General features: G+C 40.9%; 1 protein-coding gene across 1 annotated transcript; it reads right to left on the reverse strand.

Moving 5' to 3' along the window:
- Positions 1-438: 438 nt before the first annotated feature.
- Positions 439-18,311, reverse strand: CWC15 (CWC15 spliceosome associated protein homolog). Its single transcript, XM_029960931.1, has 7 exons — positions 18,263-18,311; positions 15,390-15,528; positions 13,513-13,625; positions 12,523-12,611; positions 11,672-11,782; positions 1,430-1,548; positions 439-898 (listed from the first exon to the last, which is right to left on the reverse strand). The coding sequence occupies exons 2-7, from the start codon at positions 15,518-15,520 to the stop codon at positions 769-771; spliced, it is 693 nt and encodes a 230-aa protein (XP_029816791.1). The 5' UTR covers positions 15,521-15,528; positions 18,263-18,311; the 3' UTR covers positions 439-768.
- Positions 18,312-22,371: the final 4,060 nt, after the last annotated feature.

Genomic DNA, 22,371 nt, shown 5'->3' on the forward strand with positions numbered 1-22,371 from the left:
TTATTACCACTGAAGGACACACACACAGACTGAACCTTGTGGCCACGGGGTTGTGGCTGAGGGATTGAGCACTGCAGTGGTTTATTAAGGAGGGAAAAAAACCTATGGTTCCACAAAGCATTCCCTGCTCAAGGCTCCCCTTGGCATTACACAGCATTGCTCCAGATGTACTGAGACAAGAGAGCCCAAAAAGCAGGAAAGCTGCTAAGAACTTGGAGCTATCCTGCCAAATCTTAACTCGCTTGACTGTAGGAAGAAACAAACCCCGAAGATTAAGTTTCTAACTTGCTATTAAGAGGAAGTCTAGTCTGCTAAAGCAAGTATAGCTCTTTTCAGTTCACACTGCTTACCATACTCGGCTTGTCCCCATCTTTGATAACACTGACATTTATCTACATTGTGCAAGTTAGGAAACACCATCACTACAAATACAGGGCATTTTGGAAAGCAATTTAAATGATCAGCAGTGTTTATTGCTAACCAGCTTCTCTCTTCTACCATTTACAAGGTGGCCAGTAAAAGTAAGCACACATGAACATAAAAACATTCATGAAACACAAACTGGTTTAATTAAAACTGAAAATGAAAACACATAATGTAGAAATAAAAACTCTAGATACATAGCAATTACTAATTGTGAAGATGCTGATGATCTTGGAAAATCATTTGGGAATCCATGACCAAATATTCGGACTTAAATTCTGAGGGAAAGGGAGGAAACGACCATGACCTTCCAAGTCCTTCTGCACCACTCCACATAAAACTGTACTACTTGATATATTTTTCCATGAACTTCTTGTGAAATTCTGATCGCAGAGTATCATTCACGAATCTTTTGTCCTTCTTTGTTTCGTCTATCCCCTTGGCACAATTCTTGAAGACAACGTCATCATCCCACCTGAAAACAAAAGTTTTTAACTTCAGTAAGTTTGTATGAAAATTAGGTGCAATTTACAAAAAACACATAAATGGAGTTTGATGCTCCTATTTAAAGAACAACTAGTCCGTAGGACTAGATTTTAGTCTTTCAGAAAAGAAGATATATTTTTCTATTCTAAGGCATCTCCTACATACTCATGAGTTAGAAGCAAGGTGAGTATTAGCAGATTAAAGGTTGTCTTTACAGAAATTAATGACAATTTGAACAGAGCAGAAAAAAAACCTTTAATCTGATGGGCCTAATTTTTGATAAACCCAACAGTAACTGGAATACCTGCAAACAAGAACTGTGTTGAGAAAAAGGCTGGTATTTATTAATTTTAATAGGCACAAAACAATCACTACCTGCATCACTATCCCAATCCTACATTACACTGCTTGTGACAAGATTCGAGGAAGGAAACAAAAACTAGTAGCAGTGATAACATTTTCTGACTGAATAGAGAGAGGGAGCAAGGGGATGGGTATCAGGAAACAAACTGCACAGTACCTCCTCTTCACTTTGAAGTTTGCCTGAGGCTGTGCTGGGCCAGTAAGGTTCAGCAGTGGGTTACCACTCAGAATGTTCTCCATCCTAATTCTTTCTTCTTCAGCCTTTTGCTCTTGTTCCTGAGAATCAGAAGAGGATATATTACTTTTCTACGCTGCTTTTCCCCTTTAGTTGGTAGAGATAATAATTATTTAATTGTGAACACTTGCACAGATGGAACTTTAATTTCTAGCTCAGACTTTTCAGAGTGTTTGGCATTTGTTTATGAGGATATAAGCAGAGATACTCTAAAGAGCCTAACTTTGCTAATAAACTGTCAAACACTCATATCTGCTCTACTTAGCTGTGATGCCCCATCAAATATTCATTTAAATTCTAGCTTTACCATTTACATATTTATTAAAAATTGTATACAGCTTAAAAGACTTTCTTTATCCTCATGAGAAAAGAGAGTACATCATACAATATTCACTAGGTAGAAGAAACCTTACAACATGTTGAAACTTCTCTGTTTTCAGCAGCTGTTTAGGTTTCACAACTAAAACTTCCCTTGGGACCAATTAAAAAGGATATTGAGAATTCCTCGGTGAAACTGAACAAAAGATGCCATAAGACTATTTAAGAGTTCCAATATTAAGGAGCAGAAAAATTTTCTTCTCCTTGTACTGTCAAATGCTTGTAACTTAAGCCTAAGTGAAGCAATGCACTACAAGCAACACAAAGTAATTTCACTGCCCACGCTTCCAAGCTCTATTAACATATCTAGTGACTTAAATGTTCGCAGACTTCAGAATTGATGTGTAATATTCATTTTATGTCACCGTATTTTTCCACAAGCTTTCACAAATACTGCTGGGATGAAAGAATCAGAAGGAAAAAGAAAAATTTAAATTTGGATGACTAACCAGGTCTGAAGACATTCTAGTTAAAAAATGAAGTCTCATTAGCACTGCAGGAGAATCAAACCAGGGTTTTTAAAAATTATATAAATTAAAGGCAAAGAGATCATAAGATTGGTGAGGGTTTTTTTTCTGAACTGCAGAAAATTCATGCCTGAGGACTTTTACGGGATCCCAAAAGAGGAAACAATTTCCTTGATGCAAGTATTTATTAGGTTTAAGTGCTGAACTCAATGTTGATGCTAGCCAGAGCTCTCTAGCTTTAAATATTTAATCAATACTAAGTGATTTATTACTATCTACAACTTACAATATTTTTCAATTAAATTGATCAGGTATGTGAAATTCTGGATGGATGCCCCATCCCTAGAAGTGTTCAAGGCCAGGCTGGATGGAGTTGTAAGCAACCTGGTCTGGTGGAAGGTGCCCCTGCCCATGGCAGAAGGGTTGGAACTAGATGATCTTTAAGGTCCCTTACAACTCAAACCATTTCATGATGCTATGAAATTTTCTTTTAAAATACTTCAACTGTCCTAAGAACACCACGGATTTCACATACTTATGAATACCAGATGATGCAGGATCACTAGTAAAGATTTTACCTTCCAAAATCTACTCAAGTTTTAGTTATGAAAAAACACCCACCTTTACACTGCTTCTCACAAATAAAATGTAGAACCAGCTGCAATTAATTGCCAGTGGGATGACAAAAGCTCCCCAAAACGGCATATTGCTTAAAACCAGGGCACAGCTTCAGGACAAGCACTGTAATGCCCTTATTAAACCACATGCATAGGCAAAACTTGCCTTTGCTGCTGTATCCATGGAGCTTTAACACAAACCACAGCAGTTTAAAGTTATTAACATACATCAACTAAAGTTTTCATTTTCAAACATAGCTCTAAATCCAACATTTGCATTCCAACTTCAGTTATTACCACCACAGTAAATAAGGAAACACAGAGAGCAAAAATATTTTATATGGAACAACAATTTCTCCCCATATTTGAAATATAAACTCATATTATACTTTTCTCTGTGGATAAGAGACAAGAAATGTATGCAGCTTCTCTGCACAGCATGTCAACCTTTGATTTAACATCTTCTTTCTGTGTAACATGGAGTAGCCAACAGCAGTGAAATACAATTTACTGCCCTCTGTGTCATGTCTTCCCACCAGAAGTCCAGCAGCCCTCAGACTATTGTACAGCTCATGCATGCAAAGCACTGATTTGAAACCAAGCAAAATCTAGGATACTGGTATGAGCGAAAAACCCAGTATTGATCTTCAGGTGTCTCCTGGGGGGTGATCACATTCTCTTTAAGACCATTAAGCAAATTTACAACAGGATGCAAGCATGTGAAGTTTTCTCTGTGTTGTCCAAAGTGAGGTGGGCTCTGCATCATTAACTTTAATCTTCAATGCTCCATTAAAAGTGAGACACTGAAAACACAAGCAGCCTGGGACAAACCTTGAAAGCAAATAAGAAAGCTGCATACCAAAAATTCATACTCAAGAGAAGGTAGCACTAATAAGACCATTGTAAGAAAATAATAGTCCTCTGTTGAAAAATGCTTCTGTGGAAAGAACTTCTTCCAAGTCCTATACATGCAAACAGACACGGCAGTTTTCCATTTCAGAACTGAACTCCAGGTGAACTCTTCTGAAGGTGGCATGTAGAGCACAGCACAGTCTTGCCCTCAAACTTCCAAGATAGTAACCTCAGCCGTGACCCAAAGTTACTAAACTTCTGCATCACCCATTACTTTATCTGGGGCAGACATTACTATCTTAGACTGGGTTTTTATGATGCATAAAAATGCATCCACACACCACTGACAAATACAGAACTAAAATGCTCTCCACACACAGTGGTTTTTTAATGATCAAAGGTCAACTGGAGTCAGCCAGCACCTTTTGGTGGGAATTACAGTTCTTCTTCCCTCCCTTCCCCCATTTTGGATTTAATCTTAACAGTTCATACAAAGCTGATGCTTCCAGCACTCTCTACCCTGCATGAAGAGAAGTGAAAAGCACTCAGTCATTTGAATTGTAAACACTGAGAATCACTAGGGAATTATAAAGCCAATATTAAGAATCATTAAAAAAATGCATATAGTACTCCAGTGTTCTTATTACATAAAGATGCACACTCAAATTTCCTATAATAAGATTTTTAAAAGGCATGTTACACTTCATCCTAACTTCTATCTGCTTGACATAACCCATGTAATATCCTTCAGCCTCAATTAGCCTGACATAGCTTACTTCCTGACAACAAAGAAAAGCATTATCAGACTGAAGTGATAAAATGTGGTGATAGAAATAAACAACCAAAACTGAAATAACACTTTCAAGAAGTTATTACACTACAGGCAATTGTATAAGACCAAAAGAGGGACTGAGGTCTGGGTTAAGACACCTACAGCTAGACAGGGGCCCATAGGCACCTGAGCTCACATCTCGGCAGAGGTCAAGAGGATACAATATGAAGTCAAGATGGGCCTTCTGTTCATACTAAACTACTCACACAGGAGAGCAGCGACACTCCAGGCTCTACTGACTGCATCTCCATGGCACCACCGTGGAGGTTGGGATACATAACCTGTGCATGGGCCCCAACAACTTGGCCTTTCAGGCTCAACTGAATTCTGTCTAAAGCTGGCTATTGCTAGCAAAATATTGCATTGACTTAAGTGAATTACAACTGCAGAGGACTGGAGGGTGGCAAAAACTGCCTTATAATTGAAAGAAGCGTTAGGGACAATCTTGGGAATTTCATATGATTACATTTTACTTTTGCACCTATTAAATTAATAAAAACAATTATGAACATAACATTAACAGAAACTGTCAAATGTCATTTTATAGTGACAACAATTACAGAAAAAAAATTCAGAAAATACAGAAAAAAAAGTTTTCTGTATTTGCAGTAGGAGATGCTGCAAAGCCCATGGGCACTTTGTGTGGCTCTTCACTGCTTCTCAGCTCTGGTAACAAACACAGTTCTGCTGTCTTTTAGACCTGCAGAGGCAGAACAACTAAGTACTAACAAACTGCATAAGCTTATCTTTGTCATTAAAAATCAACAGATTTAGAGTGTGAAAGCAAAGAAGTATTAGGAATAAATAGGTGTTCTTGCAAAGTTTGTAGTGTGGTCGCATTTGGTGGTGGGAGCAACAAGTTACTGATTGTTCAGTTGTCAGTCACAGAAAGGTGCAGTTTGCCCAGAAACAAGGGGATCTATCAACAGCAAAGGATCAGTAAACCTCCATTTTGAAAATGCTAGGGACCTCTTCCCTAATGACCATGGAACGGGGGACACATTGCAGGGGTGTCAGAAAGCCTGTAACCCTGGAGTACCTCAGCTACTGGGGAAACAGAGGGACCTGGGTTTCAGGCAAGGGGATGAAAGATGCTGCGACCTCTATCAAGTGGAGAGACCTCACTGGGGATTGTCTAGTGAACTCTCCCTTTTATTCAAATAAAAGTTTTAGTTAGCTCCTCTGTCTCTGGGATATTTTTGAGGCTCATAATAGCAGAAACAGATATATTTTTCAGAACAGAAGGAAGTAGATTTGTTGACTAAGGCATCGCCAGTTTTAGTCACTTTACAAAGAAGACTCGGCCCATATGGTAATTTATTTATGGAATTCAGTTGTTCAAAGCTGTTCTAGGTTGGATGACATTTCAATATATTTGCTGCGATTTTCAGGAAACAGGTTAATTCTAAAGACTGGTCTCAAAGATCTTTTTTGCATTATTTAGCTTCACTAAAATTTCCCAAAGAAGGTATTCAAGACAAAAAAAAAAGATAATTTACTAAGTTTTGTATCTTAAGAGACATGACGTGGAGAAAATACTAGGTGTAATTCACAGCGTTGTAAAGTTGACATTTACACTTAAGCTAAGTGATATATTTTGGCCAGAGATACAAAATCCCTCATTTCCAGTCAAAAGAGGTTTTCATTATGTTTCATAATTTTCCACATAAATCTTCCACTGCCCACTCCTCCACCGAAAGCTGGGACACTGCAGGCGCTGGAGCATGGGTTGTATCAAATCAAACAGACCAGACATAACCTTCATAGCTGTCTGAGCTTCACACCTCTGAGGCACAATCTAGCACAGCTGTTCACAAAATAAGCGGCTCCTAGTGCCTCCGTTGTTCTTGTGTGTGGTGGAACAAAGGCTTATTAAGCTACAGCACTATGAATACAACAAACCCACAACAGAAGAAAAGCCTAAGGGGGAAAACAATACATCTGTATTCACTCACCCTTTCTAAAATAATGCCTCTTTGCCTGCCTTTCTGTTCCGCAACACGAGGTGGTTTATAACGCTTTTCCTAAGCCATTTCAGCAAAAAACATGCTATGGATTATTCCCTCACTACAGCCAGCAACGCTGTGCTGTTCAGAGGCAGCGTGCTGCACCAACTCTCTGCAGAGATCCATCAGACATCAGCCACGTTGTAACCACCGTGTTAGGGGCAGAGGCAACATTACACGAATATTGTGGGGTGGGGAATACAACTGGACTGGCAGGGGGAGCCCCATACCCCGAGCAAGCAGACAGGCATGCTGCTATGTAAATTAGGTCTCACAGCAAGCCTTTGCTGCACAACTGCACTCACCATGCAGCAGCATACCTGGGGGAAAAAAAGTGGACAGAACTATATTAACCTTAACTAAACAATTATTCCTTATCTTGCTTTAAGATTTAACAGCCCCTGGGCATGTTTGTTTCTGACAGCAAAGGAAAGACAAACAGTATTGTTACTATGGTTATTTTTTTTTAGTATAGTCCCTACCCTTAGCACAGAGCAAGATTACTTTTACAGAAAGTGCTGAAATTCCTGAAACTACTCCATTGTAATAAAGTCAGTTACCCTACTTTGTTTTCATAGATGTTGAGTAGCTGAAAGGAAGCCTGAAATACCCACATTTCACTGAAGGCTGAAAAAAAAATAAATCACATAACCTGATTTGAATGCTAATTTTCGAATGACACACTGTGACAGCCCTGCCCTTAGCAGCAGGGAATGAAACTCAGTAATGCAGAGATTCACCCCAGTTATTTGATCCTGTGCAAATTACTAACTCTGTGCAACACAGCGATTCAAATAACTGAATGAAACTGCTTTTGCCTCTTTACTGAAATTCTGTCTTATATCACCAATTTGATACTCTAGTTTTAGTCAGACCCTTAAGATTTAAGAGAAAAGGTTAATATTTATCAAGACTCATTTTCTGATGTTTTATTCCAATGCCTGTGACATGGTTAAGACACAGGGCAGAGCTAAGATCTACTGTGACCACTGGTAAAGTGATATATTTAGTTACAGAGAAACATTTAGTGAAATAAAACTGTTAAGAAAACATATCAAAAACTTTAAGTCTGCCTTCAACTAGGCAAAAAATGACTGGATGTTCAAACAGCTTTGCTGGAACTGCACTTGTACCTTCAGCTGCTCACTGATTTGAAGTTTGTTTTTAATTATTTCAATTTACCTTTTAAGGAAGCACTTGCAAATTGAAAATCAAGAGTGTTGTAAAGCTGAATTTAGAACACTGAAATGCTTACATGAAGCCTATCCATGGACGGTTAACACAGACACAGACCCAGCATTTGTACAGTTTTATAAAGACCTAGAATTATTCCACAGAAAAGGCTTTCAAAACTAGAATTTCCTGGTTAGTTTAGTGTCTACTAGAAACAACCTTAGATTACAATTGTGGATGGTGTGAAAAAAGTCAGGACTCCCATGCTCAGTTTTTAAAAAACATTCATGGTATTTGTTTAATGATTCTACGTAATACAAGAGAATTTAAGCATTTTGAGAAGTTAACAAGCTTTGAGAAGAATTGCTTTTTTGGCTGGCAAACTATTACAACCTCTTACAACTAACATTGTCAAAATTAGATTTAGAGGATTTCTACGGAAATTGGTATTACCACATAAGGGCAGTTAACACAGAACACAATGACCTGAAAAAAGCAGATTCTCATATTTTCTTTTTAACTGCTGTCTCACCAGATATGCATTTTGAAAGGAGCAGTCCTCCTTTCACGGCAGTGTAAGTAATGGACACCAAAGTGACGAGTGAAAAGAGTCAACAAAAATACAGTTTACTCTTAACTGAAGTCTCAGAAATAACTGGACTAGCATTTTAATAAATCAAAATAACTAAAGTATCTGGGGAAAATGACATATCGCACAGGTTCGGGATATATTACTTATTTTACCCACTTAATCTTATTAAGACCCTGGAATGGTCCAAGAAGATGAGAAGAAAAGATACATTAATCTGTCCATATAACAACGAGATTCAAGAATGACCTGCAGAATGAAGAGAGAACAGGCATTCATTCTGCAGTTTCCCTCTGCTTGGACACCGGTTTACCCACACTGCCTGTTATGGACAGCAGCATTTCAGCAGATAAAGCATTCCTGTACATGGATTAGGATTAACAGCAAGTACACAATTAAGACTTCACATGAGATGTTATCCTGACGTCAGCTGACTGATTAATACAAGGTTACTTACAAAATTATGTTTAAATTATGGCTTGCAATACATAGCTGTATGAAATCCCCCATATCTGAATGGAAAATGAATTTATATATATATTTATATATAAATATATAAATAGTATTAAATAAATCAGTATAGTAAATAATATTTACATAACATATGGGCAATACTTATATATATATATTTTTACTATAAAATCCTTTGCCAATATCACCTTATTTCAATGCCATGGAAAACAAGGCATAATCTAAAGAGACTGTACCACTTAAAGCCAACACACATAAGCAATCTTTCTGAAGGAGACCCTTACTTACCTTTAAAAGACTCTTTCCAAGACTGAGCCCCACCCTGGTTTTTACTTTTTTCATCAACATAGAGTTTCCTACTCTCAAAAAACCCCAATAAAATAAAATTCTAAGAATCTGTAGAGCATCCTTTATTTACTGAAGATGCCAGTTTTAAAGAGAGTCTACCTGCCACCAACCAGTGAAAGGATGAATAGTGTAGGTCTAGACAGTGAGTGTGCAATAGTGGGCACTATTGCAAATAAATAACATAGTACTTTTTAGGAAGAAACAAATGTTCATTTCATGTAAACATGCAAATATTGAGTAAGCACATAGCATTGGACATTACAAACTCTGCTTCTGGGGGAAGGAGAATGTCCATGATGGTAAAACATAATACCAGTTAAGAAAGGAAAATAAAACAAGTGCTATCCTAAACACTTCATGGCTTTTAGCACCCTCTAGTGACAAAATTAGAATTTCATGTTGATTCTTACTTTCCACACATGAAAAGAGAAGCACGCACTTGGTTGTCTGAGCTGCAATTTACTACCATTATGTTTCTAATGCAAGTTCTCTACATTGAAATGTGACAAGTTATGCTGTTTAATCGAGATATATAATTTCAACTATCAGGCAAAATGAAAAACCCACACGGACCTAAGCTTTCATTTTAAGCACTGTGCAAGGACAGCTGAAGTCAAAGTCTTCCCTACACATGGATACACCTTATTTGCAGTTTTGTACATTTCACACAGGAATACATGGAAGAATTGTTACCAGTGTTTTTAAGTCATTTTCACCATGTTGTTACCGCAAAAGACAATTTCATTTCTGCGTGATGTGCCTCAAATGCCCAGATAAAGAGACGAGACATGTCTTCAGACATTAATGCATGAGACCACTCAGAGGCCAGATGGAGAATCAAGTATCAACAGTCTTCTACAGCAAAATTTCTGCACTGAAGCAGCATGGTACAGCTTTTAGCCTTCCGTACTACTTAACTCCAAAATTGCAGAGCGCACTGGTTTTTACAGGCCTTGTTGATTCTAAAGGTACATTTCTATATTTTTAATTGCTGCCTACAGCAATTAAAACATTATTCTCTCCTAGCTCTTTCTAGTGTCTGCTAGAAGCTATGCCTGTTCACTGCCAACTAAGCACTCATGAAAAACACTAAACTATGAATATGTGTGTTAAGCTACAGGAAAGGTCAGGGGTAGTTCAGTGGCTTCAGAACATTAAGTTGACAGAGCAGCCTTTGATTAGCCTCCTGTTCAGCATTTAATGTGTTTATTCAGCATGTTCTAAAAAACATCTCAGATTACTTTATAAAAAGGTGACAGGTGGCAGGTTTTCTGACAGATTTTTTTTTTGTTTGTTTGCTTTGGGGTCTTTGTTTCATTTTGGTTTACTCTAAAGGAGAATATACTTAAAAAAATGGACAAAACTACTCCAGCTGAAGGAAGTAACATTTTACAAATACACTAAGATGATTTAAGCCCTGTTCAAAAAAAGAAAGCACTTGGTAAAAGTAGATGAGGGAATGCTACATGTATCCACTTCTGTTGCACCCCCAAAGACAGAGTGTTTCAGCAGTGAAGTTTAAATACCTGGACTCTAAACTCTATTGCAATACAATGTTATAGCCAGTACCCAATACAATTCTAAATCCTGATCAATTTGACAACACAGACTATCCCCAGAAACAGTCCCAGGAAGTCCATTAATCAATCAGGGATTTTGCTAATGCACTCCAGCCCAACAGTCTCTCTTACACAAAGGAGCCAAAAGCAAAGGTTTTAATCCCACTCACAGGAAAACATCTGTAACTACAGGGACTTCACTCCCCTTCAAAGGGCAGAAAACGGTGTTTCTGTCTGTAGGCAGAGATTATAGGGAGGTGTGAAAGCTACATGTGCATTGAGTTTCCCAGTTCTGAAAAGACTGCTGTATTATTGTTCGTTTTTGCAGAGACATTTTTCAAATGAATTTGCCTGTGTATAACCACATGGAAATAGTTTCAGTCTTACAGTTAAAACTGGTGCTCCTTGTCAAGGCAACACAGCACCAATTCTGTGAAAAACAACTACTATATAAAACCTGCAGCCATAAGAAGCAGCATCAAAAAGCACATATCTTTATTTCAGAAATAACTTCTTTGTTTCATAAAAGCTAATTAACAAATTAAATTACACTGGATAGTATGCAGCTCACTAATGCCACCTATACAATTTGGCAGGATAGCTGTCTTCAGATGACTTGCATATGAAAAGCAAGATTATCTTGACTGACTGCCTCTACAAACTGTAGGAGAAGAGAATAAAATATTTCAGTGAGTAAAACATTCAGTATATCTATATTCTTGACAATTATTAGATAGAAGAACAAATACATCATACTTGAACGGCACTGTGTTTAGCAGTTCTTAGTTGCCCTAAGTACTTAAGGCACACCAGTTTTAATAAACACCAGTTTGCAAAAAAAAACAGGTGCTCTTAAACAGGTGAGATTTTACCTTTCGAGCCTGTTCCTCAGCTCGTTCTTTCTTGATTTTTTCCAGTTCAGCCAAAAGAGCTGCAGTGTCATCATCATCACTGTCTTCCAAGTCCTCATCTTCATCATCTTCCTAATAGCAACAAATAGAAGTAAGAATCAGCTCATTCATTTCATTTAATAAAAACAATCCTGGTCTGCCCAGCTAAGGCTGTTATTTGCTGATTTCTGAAGCACGTGGATGCTTGTAGTAGCAGAAAACACAACACAAATGGTGTGTTTGCTCTTGTATAGTAAAGTCAAGACAAAAATATGCTTGTGCTTTCAGGATGACTGCAATTAAAAATGCAGTGTAACTGACAGACCCTAGAGAATGGTCGTCCTCAAACACTTTCTAATCCCTGTGACATCAGTCATTACAACATTGTGCCTGAATACTCAGTCCAATACTGCTGGGACCCAGGATCACAGGATTAAAAAACCCTGAGCTTATTGTCAAACCTTTGACCTAGGTCCTAGATGTCAGCATGAGGAAAGGAGCCAAGGGTAAGCATCTTTTGCTCATGTAGACAGTCATTTGCAGTTCTACCTTTGAGGAATTCTAACTAACCCAGCAGTGGACAAAAAAGTCACCCATTACCCACACTTTAAGTGGTATTTTCAGTTCCCCAGTTTTTGTGTGCTTTCCAAGAACAGCACGGACCAGAATCCTCTGAACCGCTCTGGACTTTCACCACAGTACAAAAACTGTAAAAGGAAGATACGTCGGAACCTGTCTGAAATCTTTAGCAAACGTAAAACTACATATTCCATTAAGAGCAAATCCTGAAGGCAGGACAATAAAAGGAAAGAAGACAAACAAAAGATACACACATCTGTGAGTGGATCATCTGCATCAAGATTTGCTGCAGGAATCTGGTCTAGTCGAGGCTTCTTAGACACAGAAGATGATGTTGTATGTTCTGTGGCAGAAGAGTTTAAAGTAAGTCACTTCATTTAACAGCATCTAATGTCAGAAAGCAAAAATCTTCACAAAATATTTGTCTTGCATTACAGTAAGAGAAACAAGCTTATGCTCACTTTTCCCTCACTTCTCAGTCTTAATGCCCATGCTAATTCCTCCCCTGTAGATATCCTCAAGAGAAGTGATAACATCCCAAACTTACAATCTGGCCTCCAGAATTTTTTTAAGTCATTATTTGAGACAGAAAGAATAGCAGAAGAAATAGCTGTGGAAAAAATATCCTTATTCTATATATCCAACTGGAGGATTCCCATTTAGGATCACCCCAAAGCATTACTCTTGGCTACTTTTGCCCAAACCAAAACTTGAAATTTGAAAGCCGTGCAATACTTTTACACCTAAAGTGCTTAAAGTATGCCAAGCTTAGTGCTAAAAATGAGTATTTCTCAAGATGCTCTTTGATTTTAATTATTACTTCCCTGTATCTGAACAGAACTGTGTACTTTCAAAACAGATTTATTGTTACGCTGGTGCTGTGAACACCAGAAGATGAGTCACTCCCCCTTCTCCTTCCCGTCTCGCTTGTCCAAGTACAAGAAAAAGCCCTTTATTAGCTGTACACACTTGTTGCCAATTCATTACAACCACACTGTATCAGCTGGCCTGCATGATGGCCTAGGCTTTTCTACTGGCTGGCCTAGATTCCTGCTAGCATGAAGCCAGAATAAAAGCCAGCAGACATTCCCTTGCAGGTCAACAGCTCTGAACTATCAGACCAATACCCTAAATTCTACTCCCATGACATGCTGTCTGTAACCTGCAAACTTCTTACAACACTAAGCTTCATGCAAGAGCAGTGTCACACAAAGCCTTTCAGATTTTTGTTTCTCTCTTTTTACCTCTGGTTGGTCTGTCTCTGTTCTTCTCTCTTGCAGCGACACGTTCTCTCTCCTCCAGCTCCCTTCTGAAATCACGGTTACGCACCTCTTCAGGAGCATCCTGAGTGGTCTGTCTAAAATAACAAACAAGGGGGAAAGAAAGTCTGAATTTTGACAGTCTGCATCTGGGAGCAATTTTTCCAAGGAGGCCAATAAATCCTGGGGTGAACAGCACTACGGTGACCTTTCTTCATCATTTTCTTCCCCGAAGTTGCTGCTGCAAATCCAGTCTCTGAAGCTTACAGACAAGACCAAGACTAGAACATCCTTTTCATAAACCTTCATAGACCATGACCACTAAAAAAAAGGTTGGGAGAACAAGTAAAACACGAGCTTTAGTGAAACGTCTTGAAACATGTTTGTCCCTCTTTTATATAACACATTGACCAAAAGCAATGAACTATGTATATCTGAGTCACACCAAGTTCCACCTAGAGAGTGCTGAAATTACTGTGGAAATCTTGAAAAGAACTAAGGGATAAAAACAAGCAGCAATTCCTTTCACCTCCCTGTGAACCTAGTGCTGGAAATAAGAGTGCCTGGATGAAACCCAGACTTGAGCCATTATAAACACATTGTGTGCACAGTCTGTCTTTATGATGAAGTATTTAATTTGCTTTTGTAATTAAAAACCTGAACTTGGAATTCCTGTTAGAGCTGCAAAATCCCCCCAAACCCTGTGTCATTCAGGCGAACATGAGTGGGACTGAAACTCTGAACTTTTCCTGCAATGATGCAGGCCTGGCAATTTAACAAAGACAACTTTGTATTAGGTATTTGGAAGAAAGAACAGAAGACACTTAATGCTCCCTCCATCTCTCCCTCTCACACAGATAGATTTGTTAAAACACACATTGTTTATTTCTGTACATACCTGTCCCTACACACTTCTTTCAAAGCAACAGACTGGTGTTCCAAATCCTATTTTTGTTTAAAAAACAAAGCACCAGTAAAACACATTTGACAGGACTTTTTGTGCTGTTGATTTTGGAATTCTCCAAAACACTCCAACTCCCTTATGAATATGTATTCTTAAAAACCAAAGGGCCAGGAAGGAAGAGGTGACAGGATAAACATCTACACAAAAAAGCACAGAACAGTAATTTCATGGAAAAGAGTAACATCAGTTAGATAAAACAAACATTTTTAGGTTGTCACATTTAATAGAAATTGTATGTATCACATTGACTCCAGATTTTATTTAATCTTTCAAAAAGATAGCAAAGATTTTTATGCATTTCAATGCATACAGAGGAAAATATTCCTAAGATCACATTATCTTTCTCGGTGGCTAAAGCAATTTCCTCTCACAGGACCTGCATGAATCACCTGCAGTGTTTAACATCAGCTCTTCCAATACATACTACTGCCTGAGTGCTATTCTGTGATTTTCCTGCCTCCTCTTAATGCCATTACCAAGTGGTCTTTTGCCAAGAACATGACGTGGTTTTCCCACTTTTAAGACATGCTCAACCTGGTTTCTCCCATCCCATCTTGCTCTGCAAGTGACAGCACTTTCGGTGGCTTCCTTTCCACTCCACTGCCCAAAGTGCTCAGTCTCCAACGCTCATATTCTCCTTCTGATGTTTCACGCCCACAAGCAGTAACAAATACCACTAAAACTAAACTTCTCCAATCACCTGCACTGCATTTGATCTCCTAGGTCTGCTTTTGAGACTTTCACTTTCAGCCCACTTGTTCAGCATTGCTGCACAAGCTCTGGACCCTGCTCACTGTCGAACACATCAACATCTACCATGAACATTTCAGGTACCACTCATAACAAAAATATCTTTCCCAGCCTGCTTTGCCCTAAGACCCAAAACACCAATACTGACCTGTATTTGATTTTAGTATGAGAAGGAAGATCTCTGCTGGAATATTGTTTGGATAGCTGGCTTAAATCTCCTTCACCTTTTCCTCTTCCTCCTCTTGCAGGTTCAAACGTTGGCCTTGCTGCTGTCGTCATTTTAACTCCTAAACAATCAAGGGATAAACCCAGTTGTTACTAAACATGTAGTGAAAGACATTCATCAGAAGCTACTTTGCTCCTAAACTATAAAAGCAGTAACAAGTCCCACCACAGAACACCAGCTATCGCTTGACTCCTGATCCTTGAAATTTAAGGAGCTTTTTATTGAACAGAATTTATCTAGATTTTCAAAATAAAATCTTTGCCAACGTGCTTGAAAGACAACACACAGATTCTAACAAGAATATGAAGACACCTTTGTAAAGTAAATAAAACTGCCCAGGAGCTGGTCTCCAATTCTTAAAACAAGAGGCTCAGTCTTGCAACTGAACTCTTTCTCCTCCTGAAAAATTGCAGTCAAAAATGACTGCCTGCAGGGAATGATCCCTTCATTATTCCACAAACCATATCTAGTTACCATCACCAGAAATGTTGGTGGACACATAGCACAGCACGCCCAGGATGGTGCTGGTTGTTAAACACTGATGAAGATCACGCAACCTGAGCGCTCCAGCCCTGGCCATGGCCCTGCTCCATTTTCCAGTGCAGGCACAACCCTGGTATGAATGCTGGGGCACAGTCCTTTGGGACCAACCTGTGCAGAGCTCCAGCTGGCCAGCAGCACCTTCTGAAGGGCTGGGGTCAATGTTTTCCTGGTGGCACAAGGCTGACAACTTCGCCCTTAGTAAACAAAAGGTAAATAAAAAAGCTTGGGCAAATGGAGAAGTTGTAACCAGCTCTCCCTGAGAAACTGCAGGAACTCACATATTGCCAGCATGTCCTAAAAAACAACCAGGCTGATGCTGCAAAATTGCTCCTATCAATTATTCTGTGGTAAAGGAGTGAAACAGACTCAGCCAGCCTCAGCCATGCAGACACCCTGTCAGCACTCACTGTGTTCAGTGCTGCTGGAGGGGACCCAGAGGCCCTGTAATCCCAAACCACTATGCCAGCCAAGAGTTGGAGGGGGTTAACCAATGCCAGAAAACCCTGTGTGATCAACCAGCACCATCAGGACTAAGGTAACAGCATGAAGGTGTGACAGGGGAGGTTTGCATTGGATATCAGGAAAATGTTCTTCACCCAGAGGGTGGGTGGGCACTGGGACAGGCTCCCCAGGGAAGTGGTCACAGCACCAAGCCTGACAGAGTTCAAGAAGTATTTGGACAAAGCTCTGAGGCACATGGTGTGACTCTTGGGGCTGTCCTGAGCAGGGCCAGGAGATGGACTTCGATGAGGGTGGGTCCCTTCCAACTTGGGTTATTCTATAATTCTGTGATCTTAAATCTATCTGAAATGATTCTCATTTCTGCTTCACCAAGACACACACATCCACTAACCACAGCCTAAAGATATTTAGGACACAGAAACCTGCAGAGAATATAAAGGCACTAGTCCTACCAACCAGAATGTTGAACATTGAAGGGTGACAAGAGAACCTACTAAAAATATTAAAAAGCAAAGAAAAAACCCATGACATTGCTTTGTATGCTTTTGTGGTATACAAATATTTATGCTCTACTTACATTATTTGTTATTTAGTCACTCTTAACGAGAGCACAAAGCACACAACTTCAGTGTCAAAATTACAATAGAACCTGTGGCTGAAAGTAACATCCCATCAGGTAGAACACAGTTACTGCCACTGACCCACTGAGTGGGTCACACACTGAGAAAACAAAATTAGCAGAAGGAAACACCTTCAAAAAGAAGTGAGACGGTAACTAGGCTTGACTTGTTAATCAAGGATGGCTGATACATTTCACTGATGCTTTGCAAGTCAGCTGAAGCTCAGCGAGACATTTTAGCTCTGCCTTGGTACACACTCTGCCAGACCCATGATGCAAGAAAGTCACTTGCTCTTGTAACTTATCTATGCTAACTATATGTAACACAATGGATCCATGAATTCAGGTGAAGAATGGGATCCAATGTGGCTGCATTAGTTTCATGAAGCATTAACAAATTGTCTGGCAAGTGCCCCTGGTTCGCTTATATCACAGAATCAATTAGGTTGGAAATGACCTCTGAGATCATGGAGTCCAAGCCACAACTGATCACCACCTTGCCAACCAAATCATGGCACTAAATGCCATGTTCAGTCTTTCCTTAAACATCTCCAGGGACAGTGACTCCACCACCTCCCTGGGCAGCCCACTTCAATGTCTACTCACTCTTTCTGTGAAGAAATTCCTCCTAATGTCCAACTTGAATCTCCGCTGTTGTGGCTTAAGACTGTGTTCTCTCGTCCTGTCACTAATTGCCTCGGAGAAGACCCCCACCTGGCTATAACCTCCTTTCAGGTGGTTGCAGACAGTGAGAAGGATCCCCCTAAGCCACCTTTAATCCAGGCTAAACATCCCCAGCTCCCTCAGCCGCTCCTCGTAGGACTAAGTCAGTCTGTGTTCACCTTGCCCTAAAAGGACTCAAACCCCACCTGAAACCACTCGGGAACGGCCACACCGACCTCTGAGGTTTCAGAAACGCGGGCCTGAAAAAGTCTCTTTAGCGCTACCAGGAGTTATGGGCCAAGAGAGAGTGAAGTTGAACTGCCTCGGCCTCGCCGGGCTGCGCCCTCCCGGGGGGTGGGGGTCGAATCGCAGCGCCGGGCCGCAGCCCGTCCCCTCGCTGGGGGAGTTCCCCCCTGCACCTCCTGCCTCACGGACACCTTTCCCCCCTCAGCGGCTCCCCGCCAGCCCCCCCAGAGCCGCCCACCCACCACCCTCCCTCGGCATTCACAGCGCGGCCGCCTCCGCCCGGCTGCGCACCAGCCCCTACACCGCGCCATTAGTTCCCCACGAGCCCACAATGCACCGCGGCGGGGAGCGGACCATAGATGAGGGCCGGTGAGTGATGCCATAGAGAGGGCCGGAGCGCGTCCCCATGGCGGCATCTGAGCGACTTGCACTAGTGGGAGTGTCCACTTTGCCCGCTGGCAGGAGGGCTTGGGAAGGGGGCTTGGAGGGGGCCTTTTGAAAAAACTAGGCCGTCTGTAAAACCCCTTCCAACCTTAACCATTCTTTGATTTTATATTCACTGCTGTCTCAGTAAAGAAGCCAAAGCATGAACGAGCTTCAGTCGGGGATTAAATTTCCCCTTTAAAATGCAATTCCTTCCTTGTTTTTACCGTTCCCTGTAGATTGCACTTTACCATCAAACTTCTGCGAATCCACACGAAGGTACGTGAAGTAAAAGGCTCTTTGATGTGTCTACAAATTAACACGGTAACATTTTTCCCTAGCGCTCTGCAGCCAACGTGCAATTTAGAACAGAGCCCACAAGAGGTCCCACAGATATTGCCATCCCGGGAGCTGGTGGAAAGCAGCAACGGTGGAAAGCGCACCCTTTGGGTCAGCAAGCCATCAGAGAAAGCACTTGGAAGAAGTGGGCCTTTAACATAGAAAGAAACCAATTATTTTAAGCAGTTTTTCGAAAATGTTTAGCTTCACTCCGAAGTCGGGTAAATAGTAACAATAACAACGGTGTCATTTCCTAATAGCTACCCCTGTCAGTAACCAAGTATCCACCATCGCACTTTCTCATCTGCAAGCCTCAATCTGCACCCCGTGAAACGGGTTTATGATTTCTTCCACTACAGGCAGTTTAGACACAAGATCACAGAGAAGTCTGGCTTTGGGAATTTGGTACTGTTGGGCTATAGATCACAGAAGCCTGAAATCAGTGCATCATCCTATGATAGTGGGTGTTATTCCTAGACTACAAATCTGTGGAGGAGCTGTTTCACTAATTTGACTGCAGAATGTTGTATTTTTCTCAGTAACATGTCCTGAAGGCAGTGCCTACTGTTCAGTTGTAACAGCTATCTGGAAGAAGGTATCAAGTCTCTATTACAGACCTCAAGAAACAAAGGGACTTCTCTTGCTGTTGTGTTAGAAGAAAAGGCAAACATTCTGTGTGTGCTAAAAACTGGCACAGTCCCTGCTCTGAACAGATTGGAAGATTCTTTAAATAGCAAAGGAACGGCCTAGTGTTTTTGGCCAAAATTGTTCCCCAAGCAGCTTTCCTTCCCCCACCTTGTGTGTATCACTCTGAAGTACAAGTAGTTGTTGGATATTGGTAGAGTGGAGGTGCCTGAGACCTAACTCCTGAAAGTCTTGTTGCAGAGGCACCTAACCTTCACAGGCCCACAACTTTTGGGTTTAAAGATCTCTGAACATACAGATTTTTGCCCAATCTTTAACTTGTTTGGACTCAGTTTAGGTCTAAGAAGTTTAGCATCATGCTTTCTCTGGGGCCTAACAGATCTCTTTCCCACTCAGGTGCTCAGGGAGCCTTCATCCAGCAATGATTCTCAGATCATGTCTGCACTCTTCGATGTCACCATCAGTCTCTCAGTCCCTACAGGGCACATCCTGTAGCTCTTTCCCAAGCAGGGCTGATTCCGCATGTGGGTAATTATTGCCCCACCAGGCTGGCCAGCTCCAGGCTGCTTTGCCATTTAGGGATGTTCTCCCTGTGTTTTTGAAGTTGATTAGCCAAGCATAAGGGAAGGGATTAAAGATCCATCAAGAAAAAGAGCATGGATGTAGAAGGGAACACCACTCAAGTTCAATGGCAAAGATGGCAAATGTGAATTCCCGTATTCCAGATGATGCATTAAAATGTCATCAGACAGTGTAAACAACCAGACAATAACAAATCCCTCTTCCCATGTCTGCTCTAATCTTTGCTGAGCAATTTGGCTGTAGCAGCCCCTAGAAAGGTATTGTGTACTGCATGGAAAACATGAAAAGCAGAAGAAGTCACTTCCTTTGATCATTTCCTCCAGTGATTAATTACCCTCACAGTTTAAAACTGCACCTTATTTTTGCGTTTCCAACCATAGGTGCCTGTTATGCCTTTCTGTGGCAATTTTAAAAGCCTGTTTTCTCATCAGACATACTTTGTAATCTAGGCTTGCCACTGCCTTTGGATAAGGTAGGCAGCCTGGGTTCTTCTAGTCTTATGATTGTTTCCTTCCTCCAACCAATTATTTGAGGGCTTTTTCTTGCTCCCTATCCAATTTATGAGCAACAAAAATATAAGAACAGTTTCGGCATCTTCTCCATCAACATGAACTAGAGAGATAGAACCGCTTTTCTCCCCCAGCTTTCTACATGGTTGTTTGTCTGAGGACCACACTGGCATTTTTACCCACACCACTACCTTGGGTACTTGAGTCCAGACACATGTCCATGGTGACCCTTGAGTCCTTCTCAGGGTTGTTGTTTTCTGGATTAGAAAATTCCAGGTAGTTTTTGAGCTGAGACAAACATATTTGGCTGTGTTAAAGGCTTCTGTCTCAAAAATAAATCCCTTGCTGGTGTCACTGGCATAGCCTCTTAGTTATGGTCCCATATTCTTTATGGTACCCACACATATTCTCAGTGCAATTTTATAGCTGCTTGTGGATTGTACCAGGAGACTGACATTCTTTGGTTATCCTAGTGCTCTAGGGTGTTGATCTCACCTAAGTGCTGGTCATTCTCTGAGATTATGGCAAGATCCCAAAAGACATTGCGTACTAAAAGAGAACAAAAACATTTATAAAGATCTCATGCCTCTTAGGAGCCTTAATAATGTTTTTCTCATCTACTTCTTGGCCTGTAGTGTAATGAAGATTGCTTATGTTCCTAATGGACTTTAAAAACTCCCTTTTAGCCTTGCCAGTGTAGAGATTTTTCCCTATTTCCTGTGTCATTTTCCTATTCTTGAAATCTTCTCATGTGTAGTCTTTGCTGTCTGGCTCCCCTTCCATCTGTAACATTACTCTTACTTGTTGATTTTCACAGATTTTTTTCTGAATCCAGACAGGAATTTATTTGAGGCAACTTTCATTCCTGAGTTTTTGTGTCTCTTACTGTAGGCCATCTTCTGCCCACCCTAAAAGAACAGCAGCAGGGTGTGCAATCTCCTCTTTCAAAGCAATGTGGTACTGTGAAGGTGAGCATTTTCCCCAGCAGGGCAGAGGTTCAGTGTCAGAATGGAAATCTCCCAGCTTGAATTTTCCCCTTGCCTCCCTTCCTGTGAGAGCCTGTCTTTTGCCATCTGAGGCACAGCTTGCATGGGCTGATCAGAAGAAAATCCCTTTTCTGCTTTGGAGAGGCCACATCACCATTTCCTCCCTCAGGACGCTGTGTACTTTGAAGGACTGTGCCTCCTGCTGGGTAACAGACATGGAAGGGCACAGGGGATTGTTCAAGAGTGGAAGCTTGGTGCGGGAATGCTCAGCAAATGGCAGCCTTTAAAGAAGTTTGTGGGAAGTTGCTGTTTCCTTGATTGGAAAAAGAACAGAGGCTGGGCAAGGCTGTGACTCAGTCAGTGAGTCAGCAGGGGTTGCTTTCCGATGAGGCCATCTTGGCTCTTTAGCTCTCCGTCACACCTTCCCTGCTGCCATGGGACAGTAAAAACCTTTTACTGCTGCTTCTCTTTGCTGACGAAGTCATCCTGGCCCTTAACCTCTTCCCTGACACCTCCCACTGCATTGTCTCTCCAACTTTCTGCTTCTGTGCTCCATCTCATCCCCTGGGCTGCTGTTTGTTTTTGTGCCTTCAGTGCTCCAGTTCTGGGTGGATTGAGCAGCTATGAACTCCTACTTTGCAGTAACAGAGACATTGTGACCTATTCACCACAGAGGGAAAATCCCAGGAGTCAGCAGTAATTCTCTGCAAAAAAAAGACACAGGATGAGGACCTGATCTGGATCCTACCCAAGGCAGTCATGACATTCATCAGACACCACAGACTGTGGTTCCTTTGCCAGACATTAAACGAGCTGGACCAGTGCTGCAGGCCTGACATGCTGGTTTTGGATAAGTCTTCTGTTTATTGTGTTTTTCCCTGTCTGCT

The sequence above is a fragment of the Manacus vitellinus genome, unplaced genomic scaffold (genome assembly GCF_001715985.3).
Source record: "Manacus vitellinus isolate BGI_N305 unplaced genomic scaffold, ASM171598v3 scaffold_2_pilon, whole genome shotgun sequence".
Lineage (NCBI taxonomy): Eukaryota > Metazoa > Chordata > Aves > Passeriformes > Pipridae > Manacus > Manacus vitellinus.

What these genes read in the sequence shown, in the direction of transcription:
- CWC15 (XM_029960931.1), bottom strand. Translation starts at nt 15,520, where the DNA reads ATGACGACAGCAGCAAGGCCAACGTTTGAACCTGCAAGAGGAGGAAGA. An exon ending in CATACTAAAATCAAATACAG is followed by an intron (nt 13,626 to 15,389) that starts GTCAGTATTGGT and finishes TTGTTATTTTAG; the next exon opens with ACAGACCACTCAGGATGCTC. An exon ending in AACTTCAAAGTGAAGAGGAG is followed by an intron (nt 899 to 1,429) that starts GTACTGTGCAGT and finishes TTTTGTTTTCAG; the next exon opens with GTGGGATGATGACGTTGTCT.